The 10,060-nt window shown below is 36.9% G+C and overlaps 1 protein-coding gene across 1 annotated transcript; it reads left to right on the top strand.

Annotated features, from left to right (window-relative positions):
- The first annotated feature begins 4,644 nt into the window (after positions 1-4,644).
- On the top strand, positions 4,645-5,912 carry LOC141646089 (zinc finger protein ZAT5-like). Its single transcript, XM_074454158.1, has one exon. It carries the CDS (start codon positions 4,973-4,975, stop codon positions 5,759-5,761), a length of 789 nt encoding a protein of 262 aa, XP_074310259.1. The 5' UTR covers positions 4,645-4,972; the 3' UTR covers positions 5,762-5,912.
- Positions 5,913-10,060: the final 4,148 nt, after the last annotated feature.

Raw genomic sequence — 10,060 nt, 5'->3', positions numbered from 1 at the left:
TTCCGAGATTCACTTCCAAAGAGTCTCCGAAACTCTATTCCTTCACGTGATTAGTATAAATAGGAGCTTCCGTTCCTCATATTTCTCACGCGAGTGTCCGCCCTTCTCTTCTCCCTTTGCATTCTAGACTTCGTTCTTACTAATTGGCGTCTACGTGCTTGGACTTCCGACCACGTAAGCTCGGATCTTTCCGGGTACCAGCCTCTCCGTTGCATGACCGACCAATTTGACCAACTACACTCAATCAACTTAATTAATCAATCGTTTTCCTCTTACGAGGGCACTCTCTTTGCATTCGCGTCGAGCATTCACTAGTCGATATCTTAGTTCATCTCGTTTCGTCAACATGTAAGTCTGAGGGTGTATAATTCTATTTATTTATTGTACTTTACTTTTTGTATCACAATTGTAAGATTTATGTCGAAAACACCATTAAAACCGATTTCTAAAACCGTCTTCAAAAATCTCTTTTTACGGATTTCCAGTAGACAGACGAAGAGAAAGGACGCAGCAACTGCTGCGCCTCTTCGAAGGAGCGCAGTTCCTGCTGCGCCTCTTCGTGAGGCTGCCGCAGTTCCTGCTTCCTTTCTTCTTCCTCCGTCCTCTGTAATTCGTTCCTGTTTTACTTATTTTCGTTGTTCTTCAATTCTTCACCATGATAGTTTAATTTCACATGTATATTATTCATCATTAATATGTTTAATTCGTTTAAATCCGACTTAAATCCTAAATAATCCATATTTGCGGGTTTTCGTCATTAAATTCAAACCCGGGTTTTAGAGATTCAATTCGTTCATATTGAGTTTCTGGAATTCGTCATTGATATAGTTTTCATCTGTTCATTCACATGTTCGTCATTAATTTATCATTAATTCATCATGTTTAGTTTGTTCTATTCACCGATGTCACTAATTAATCATTCATTAACATCGACCCTTCACATAATTAATCCGTCTTATTTCCGTCTTACTCATGTTTATTGTTTTCATGACCATCATCCATGTGTAAATAACCTATTAATCACTTTCATCCGAGTAATTGTATCAATCAATCCGTAAATTAACAATTAACATTAACGATTTGCAGTTCCGGCTTCACAGCCAGAACTCACCCTTGGAACAGACGCAGCGTCTGCTGCGCCTCTTCCAGAGGGCGCAGTCTCTGCTGCGCCTGTTCCAGGATGAGTTCTGTCTCTGAACTCCTTTTCTGCCTTGACGTAATTAATTAGGTTACGTATTAACTAACTATTATCCGTAATATCACCTTCTGTTTTGTTCGTTATTTATTCTTTTATTCGTTTTTCTCAAATTATCCGTTTTAAAGGTATTTTCGACATAAATCGCCTATTCCATTATAATTAATGTAATTTTCATTATTGTAATTTATAATTATTGTATTTCTTTTATCGCTTGTATGTTTTCACATGTAAATGAGCATTAAATCCCAACTTCGACCAAATTGTATGCTAAATTAATTGTCAACCGACCTAGTATTAATTCTCACATGCTAGGATTAAAACTTGGATGTTGCATTGCATGCATATAGCCGACGATATATCAAGTACGAATAACTTCCCTAATCATTAGTAGAGGCCGCTATCGAGGCGGGCGGGATTAGGTGTTCGATCAAAAGAGCTTCCTAATACGTACCCTCACCCCTTACTCCAGATCTCCGTGAGCACCCCTGTTCATTGGCATCCACGAGAGTCATTCTAGACATAGAATGCTAAGGGTAACGATTGCTTAGTGTTCATGTCACTACTTTGTGTCTTGACATGACACGAGGTATTCGAACGGTTCCAATTTCCCATAAAAATTGGTGGCGACTCCTTACAAAATGCAAACGCTTGTTCCCTGTTTCTCACCAAGCGCCCCCGTGGGCGGCCCGCTGTCCACACTATAGGGTGTAAATGGGTGTTCAGGAAGAAACTCAAAGCTGATCGGACTATTGATAAATTTAAAGCCAGGTTGGTGGCTAAGGGTTTCACCCAAAAGTCTGGTTTAGACTATTTTGACACCTATTCCCCGGTCACTAAGATTGCTTCCATTAGAGTGATGTTTGCTATTGCTTCCATGTATAACTTGCTTGTTCATCAGATGGATGTGAAAACTGCGTTTTTAAATGGTGATCTCGATGAAGAGATTTATATGGAACAACCTGATGGTTTTATAGTGCCTGGTCAAGAACATAAAGTTTGTAAACTTGTTAAATCTTTGTATGGACTTAAGCAGGCACCGAAACAATGGTATGAAGAGTTTCATAGTGTGATTGTTTCTCTTGGCTTTAGAGCTAGTGATGCTGATACATGTATCTATGTGAAATCCAATGCTAGCGGTAGTGTTATTATAACACTTTATGTGGATGATCTACTTATCTTTGGCACTTCATTAGATGTTATTGATTCTACTAAAAGCATGCTTAAAACTTCTTTTGAAATGAAAGACATGGGTGAGGTTGATGTCATTCTTGGTTTAAGAGTTTTAAAGACTAGTAAAGGTTATTGTCTTAGTCAAGCTCACTATGTTGAGAAAATTTTAAAGAAGTTTGGTTATTTTGATGTTGAGCCTGCTAGAACACCTTTTGATGCTAGTGTGCACTTAAAAAAGAATTTATCTGAGAGTGTGGATCAAGCTGGTTATGCTAAAATCCTTGGTAGTGTCATGTATCTTATGTGTTCATCTCGTCCTGACATCGCATATTCTGTTGGGAGATTGAGTAGATATACTCATAATCCCGGTCATGATCATTGGAGTGCAGTAGTTCGTTTGCTTAAATATCTTAAAGGTACAGCTGAGTTTGGATTATCTTATTGTGGTTATCCTCCTGTTTTGGAGGGATATTGTGATGCTAACTGGATCTCGGAGAGTAAGGATATACACTCTACCAGTGGTTATGTTTTTACTTTAGCGAGAGCAAATTTGTATCTTGGAGGTCATCCAAGCAAACGTGTATTGCGAGATCTACAATGGAATCGGAATTTATACCTCTCGAATTGGCTGGTCGAGAAGCAGAATGGTTGAGAAGTTTAGTAGCGGACATTCCTCTTTGGCCAAAGCCCGTGCCATCTGTGCCGCTACATTGTGACTCGCAATCTGCCATTCATGTAGCCAAGAATAAGGCTTATAATGGCAAGAGTAGGCATATACGCCTAAGGCATAATATTGTTTGTAACTTGATCAAGTTTGGTGTTATTTCTTTAGATTATGTGAGGTCGGAAAGTAATATTGCCGATCCACTGACAAAGGCCTTAAACAGAAAACTAGTTTCAGAAACTGCTAAAAAGATGGGATTGAGCCCACCTACGTAATGCTTTTACGATGGATACCCAATCTGGATTACCAGATTCAATGAGGTCAAACAAAATCGTCGAGCATTGCTTGTATTCTTTTATTTTGATGAATAAAGGAGGTTATTCAGTTTATCCCTTTTAGCATGTTTGTTTACTGCAAGGTTAGGTTGGACAGGTGGTAGTCCTTAATGAGTTCCATATCTCACGGTTTGAGTGGTGTGTGCAGTACACACTTGATGGACTCACCTACGTGATTGTGGAGTGTTGGCCGCCTCCTATGAGAATTGATGTGGGCTATTCTCTAATGCAATCATGAGACAGAGTTTTTCATGGGGCCATAAGTTACTCGAGGGAACTGTTCTCATCTCTATCCTTTTTCAGGTTGAAGACTATGTTCACCTGATTATAGCTTTTCTTATATTTCTTTTGTTTTCTTAAGTTTGGACCAAGTGGGGGATTGTTGGAGTTTTGGTTGCTCCAAAGCTTAAGTAAAACAACACTTATCCCACATTGGAAGAATAGTGGGGGAGTGTTGTATTTATAAATGGAAGAGAGTTAACAAGAGTTAACCAGACTATAGTGGGTAGACTATAGTCTCCCCACGCGCGCGCCGCCGCCGCCGTCCGGCCGGCTCGGCTCGTGACACGTGCGCGGTGCGGTGGGGCCCCTTTTTGCTGCTGGTCCGAATTTTCTCCTCGGATTCTTTTTCTATAGCTGTTGAGATTTTATTCCGCAATCAATACAAAATTCATTACACGATTTATGACAATTAATCGCAGAATCAATGGCATTCATTTTTGGACTGTTGGAGGAGCCTCTTGGCTACTATATAAACCTTCTTCCTCCTCAGTTTTACACACACAGAAAAATACAAATCATCTCCTTCTCTATGTCGTCCCTTTTATGCTATCAATATTGAGAACAATTCCCGCTTCCGTCCTTGGTGTGCAACATTGTGCGGAAGGAGGCGTTAACCCTGGAATCGGTGACCACGGAACCCAAGGAGCACCTATGTGGGGGTCTAACTGATTTAGGGCAGTGTCTTACACGGCGTCTCGATTAAGGGTCGTTTCGGATCAGCTAAGTTCAATTTCTTTCACTAGATATCATCAAATCAACTCAAGTCATTTACACAACCATGAACAACTTATAGGAATTTAAGAAGCAAAACCAATTAAAAAGGCAAAAGTGGTAGGGAGATAAAAGGGAGAAAAGGAATAGAGAGGAGGTAGCGCAAGATCCGTGGGAATCCAGGCTTGCACTCTAAACATCCAGAGAGGAGAGTCGTTGTGGACAAGTCATGGCTTCCCTCTTTGCCTTACCTTGCCTTGCCTTGTTCATCTTACTAATTACTCCTTTCTTCACCTCCCTTCATTCATTCTCTCTCCATATCCAACTGTCCTCTCTCTACTATATTCTTTCCTTTCTTTTTTTTAATTCTCCTTATTATTAAGCTTCGTATATTATTATCTATTTACACTATTTTATTCCCCCTATCATTTCCTACTTTTCCATCATAAATTCACGCTTAACACTTCACAATTCACAACCCAACTCTCATCCCCTTCATTCCTTTCTCTCTTATCTACTTATACTACACCTTCTTTCCTTCTACCCCCTTCATCATTATATTCCCTCCCTCACAAATTCCATCATTTCATTACTTAATTTTCGGAGAAAGTAATGGTTGCCCAACAAGATACAACAATTGTTGGGGAAAATGCTAATAAGACCATGTTGATGATGATGATCAAGGGTAAAAGAAGTATACGCTCTCGATTATCGTCCCCTTCCTCCTTAACCATGTCAACCACCGATGAAGCTGCCTCTTCTGTGTCTGATGTGTGGACCCCTGCTGCCGCGTCCGAGGAGGAACAGGATATGGCCCGCTGCTTGATTCTTCTAGCTCAAGGTACACCTACTCCCAAAAACAACAACAACAACAACAATAATAATAACGGTATGATGTCGTACGAGTGCAAGACATGCAACAGGACATTCCCATCATTCCAAGCCCTAGGCGGACACAGGACCAGCCACAAGAAACCCAAACTTACCGACGTCATGACAACAGAATCGAAAAAACCGTCGCTGACATTCTCGATTGTTAGCGACGGTTCTAATAATCAAATTGATCAATCCAACGAGGATGATGGCTTATCCCTAATGCTACAAATGGGTAGTACTAGTGTTACTACCAATAAGGGGAAGGTGCATGAATGTAGTATTTGTGGGGCAGAATTCTCGTCAGGGCAAGCATTGGGGGGTCACATGAGACGCCACCGCCCTATCGCTTCTGCCTTGAAGATGGCGGTGACAACGGAGCAAGCGGCAATACCGAACAGCGGTTTTTCGTTAGACTTGAACCTTCCGGCACCTGAAGAGGATTACTCATCATCCAAGTTTGTTTTCCCATCTAATGACAAGACATTGGTTTTCACCGCATCTTCTTTGGTGGATTGCCATTATTGATTCATTATTATCCCATTTAATTTAATTTAATTTAATTTAGATACATTAATTCATTGGGATTTTTTATACATGTGAATTGTTTAGATACATAGAATTCATTAACTGTAATATTCAACATTATACTGCTAATTGTCAAATTCATTTATCATCCAATTTTATTGCCTCTTTATTTATTTATATTTATTTTCGGTAGCAATAAATGAATAATTTTCTTATACAAAATGACCGTCTTATATGTGAGGCTGTCTTATTTTAAAAATAGTGAGAATCTTTTACCATATGGATTTCCGATTACTATTATTACTAGAATTATTAAATTAGTAGTATTAGTATTCGATTCTTGGGAGTAGCTTCTGAGTAAGTTTAAGGTGCACTAGAATCAGTTTGGATGTTGGTGAAATGTTGTAGAGTTTTAGCATAATAATACTAATATTTTGTGCCTTCATCTGACAAAATAATAGTTAGTGCCTTGATGATGCAGTTGTATATATTCCTTCTTTAGTTTCAAAGCAAGGTGTAGGAGGTGAGTACAAGAAAACAAGTAACGCAAACTTTGGTTGTTAATCCTAAATTTTACTCGTATTATATAACGTATGATTTATGAATACGATTGGGTTATACAATACCACATTAATACGTAGTGTTGCCTGATAAAAGTTAGGAATACAAGATTGTATTATTACGTGTTCAGATATTGTCGAGATATCGACCAAGGGCGGACCCAGGGGTCCCGGAGGGGCAGGTGCACCCCTTGAAAATTTTAAAATAAATGTTCATAAGTGTTTAATGTAGATATGAAGTTACCATGGCATAATTGGTAGAGGTGTCAATTTCTACTTAGGGAATAAGGGGTTCAATTCCTAGCAACTACATAAAATTGATAGGGTTATTATGGGCCTTCGCCCATATAATCTTTTGCCTCTTTCAAATATATATGAAAAAGTATTCCCAGCAACTACATAAAATTTATAGGGTTTTTATGGGCCTTCGCCCATATAATCTTTTGCCTCTTTCAAATATATATGAAAAAGTATTCCCAGCAACTACATAAAATTTATAGGGTTTTTATGGGCCTTCGCCATATAATCTTTTACCTCTTTCAAATATATATGAAACAGTAGCTTGATATAGGATTCGAACCCTTTACCTTTTGATGACTTGCCAAATTCTAAACCATTGAACCACTTACGCTTATTATTAAGTTAAGTAGAGAAGTGTATTATATTCTACAATAGAGATATTATGTTTAGAATTTATAGTATTTTAGAGAAAACTTTTTTTTTAAAAAAAAAAGATATCTATAAGACCAATTTTTTTTTTTTCATTTTTTTTATAGGAAAAAAGATTTCAGTGCATAGATAACGCGCCAAAAAAATGTAAATAACGCGTCAAAAAATTTCAGTGCCCCCCGACACTAAATTCCTGGGTCCGCCACTGATATCGACATATCTTCATTAGGATAATATATGAGATAATATCGTAATAATATTAGAGTATAAGATATTTAAGTTATTGCATTTTCTAAGTTATAGATATTAGTTTACTATATAGTGATGTATCATATTTATCATTAAAACACCATTCAATAATATAATTCTCCTTATGCAATTCTCTCCCCTCTATAATCTTTAACATGGTATCAGAGCCTCTTTCTTGAGGACTCTAGACAACCGCTTCCGCTTTCTTGCTGGTGGGCAAAAATATATGGCGCTCACCAGCGGGATTTAATCATTATTTATGCAATTTCTCTATAGTTTTTTTTTTTAAAAAAATGTTATGGAAAAAATTGAAGCCTTTGCTTTTGCATGTGTACTTGTGGGCATTAGAATTATATCGAAGGATTCAATTTAATTACATTGAGTATACTACTTATTATATTGTTTCCTCCGGCAAATTCTGATGATCTACCAAGTTTTTAGCAATAAAATCCCCAATGAGAAACTTATTCTAATTCTTCTTTTAAATTTTGATTTATGCTCTTCAATTTTGATCAAGGTGGTAACAAAATTTTTTTGGCAAGTTACGCACCCAAAAAAGCTGGCGAGTTACACACCCAAAAAAAACAGGCGAGTTACGCAACCGAAAAAAACTGGCGAGTTACGCAATGAAATTGTCTGGCGAGTCCTGTACGCGTCTATCTTACCAACCTTGTGAAAGTGAAGACAGATATTGAAGATGAAGAAGAAGCCGAAGATTGATTTTTCTTATTCTTGCAAACTTATGGAATTTTTTTCAAATTAACATGAGTTTGAGGGAGGATGTTGAGATATTGTCGAGATATCGACATATCTTCATTAGGATAATATATGAGATAATACCGTAATAATATTAGAGTATAAGATATTTAAGTTATTGGGTTTCCTAAGTTATAGATATTAGTTTACTATATAATGATGTATCGTATTTATCATTAAAACACCGCTCAATAATATAATTATCCTTGTGCAATTCTCTCCCCTTTATAATCTTTAACATGTTAGAGAAGATTACGGTATAATATATCGTAATCGGAATAATATCGATATTATTTAATAAGTTATTATATTACTAATGTTAGAAGATATTGTGATTGTGTTCAGATGCTTTTGAGTATTATAAGTACCGATCGATGTAATCATTTGAAAGACACGAACAATTATTAAATAATATTGATATTATTCCGATTACGATATATTATACCGTAATATTCTCTAACAACGATACATCATTATATAGTAAACTAATATCTATAACTTAGCAAACGCAATAACTTAAATATCTTATACTCTAATATTATTACGATATTATCTTATATATTATCCTAATGAAGATAAGTCGATATCTCGACAATATCTCAACATTACTTAATTTAGATATCATTATTCACAAAAATTATTATATATATTTCTGTTTGTGTAAAAACGAGTACAGTACCTTAAGGTATCCTAAAGATCGTAACTACCCTCCTACACTTTGTGATTTAACCTTAAGTGCAAGGCCATAGGTTCGAGCCTCGGTTGTAGATGCGTAATCTAATAAATAACGCTAAGTTGTTACTTATATAATTAAGCGTTCAAAGATGGGATATAGTTCTAAAAAACAAACACAGGATTCTTCAAAGATACTTATATATCAAGAAAAAACCGATAACACAACATCAACTAGAGTCTTCTTAAAAGTACTTGTGGATGCTAAATTACAAACTAAAGGATAGATGGCTAATTACCTCCAGGAGTCGGATGGCCTCGTCGTGCTAATTCTAATGCTAATGCTAATCTAATCTAAGACTAAGAATCTAAGATATAAAGATAGACTAAGTTGTAATTGTTGTTGTTTGAGTTGTGTGTCCTTTACTCGAGTAAATGCCTTCTTTATATAGGCATTCTTCACCGACTCCTTGTAACTACTCCTTAATGGTGAGAGGTTATATAACCACTTATTTCCTTGAAAGGCTGCCCCCGAGCGTTTGAAAACTTCCCAAGGTCCAGCGTTTCTCTCTTAGGCTCTTATTGTAACACTCCCATTTATTCAGGAGCCTTTAGCTAGGCCTCCTAAGTAAATAGGACTGTTACCATCTCGGTTTTCCGAGGCAGTGAATAACAAAGATAACAAATCAAAGTACTTTATTTAAAATAACCAATAAATGTCTTAATACAATTGTCAAATTGATTAAATTAAACTATAATAAAACAATTTAATACGCAGCGAAACAAACAAACTGAATAATAAAACTATGTGATCTAGACTTCTAGGTAGACTGACCGAAATCCTCTCGCATCCCCATGAGCTACCAAGTCAGCTAACTCAAGTACTTACCTGTCAGTTAATCTTCTCCTCAAGAATTGGTTCATCACAGGTTAACGAATACACTGTCAACCAAACGGTTGAGTAGGATAACCAACAACAATGACAAACAATATAATAATGTATGCTGTGATATGCAATGCATGATGAGCTCATTTCACCCGAACGACCCGTTTATCCCGCCAATCCCTAGCTTGGGGTATCCATCATCCCAACACAAGGTTGAGGTATCCATCATCCCAATATAAAACTGAGATATCCAATATAAATGCCATACAAATATAAATATCATCTCTGACCCGAGGCTGAGGAATCCATTGCAAATGAAATGCCAATGTATAATAGACAACAATAATAAATTCATCCCAGACACGAGGTTGAGGTATCCAACAATAATAATAATAATAATTCACTTCTCCATAATTCCAACAATTTTTAGCCCGGCTTAATGGTGTTCAAAAGAATCTGTGTCTCCACCCATCCTTTGCTTTTCTTCATAACCTTAACAACTCTCTC

Source organism: Silene latifolia, chromosome 3 (assembly GCF_048544455.1).
Source record: "Silene latifolia isolate original U9 population chromosome 3, ASM4854445v1, whole genome shotgun sequence".
Classification (NCBI taxonomy): Eukaryota; Viridiplantae; Streptophyta; class Magnoliopsida; order Caryophyllales; family Caryophyllaceae; genus Silene; species Silene latifolia.
Note: the sequence above shows the minus strand (reverse complement) of the source record. Positions and strands in the feature narration are given on the sequence as shown.

Coding starts and splice junctions, on each gene's coding strand:
- LOC141646089 (XM_074454158.1), top strand. CDS start 4,973: ATGGTTGCCCAACAAGATACAACAATTGTTGGGGAAAATGCTAATAAG.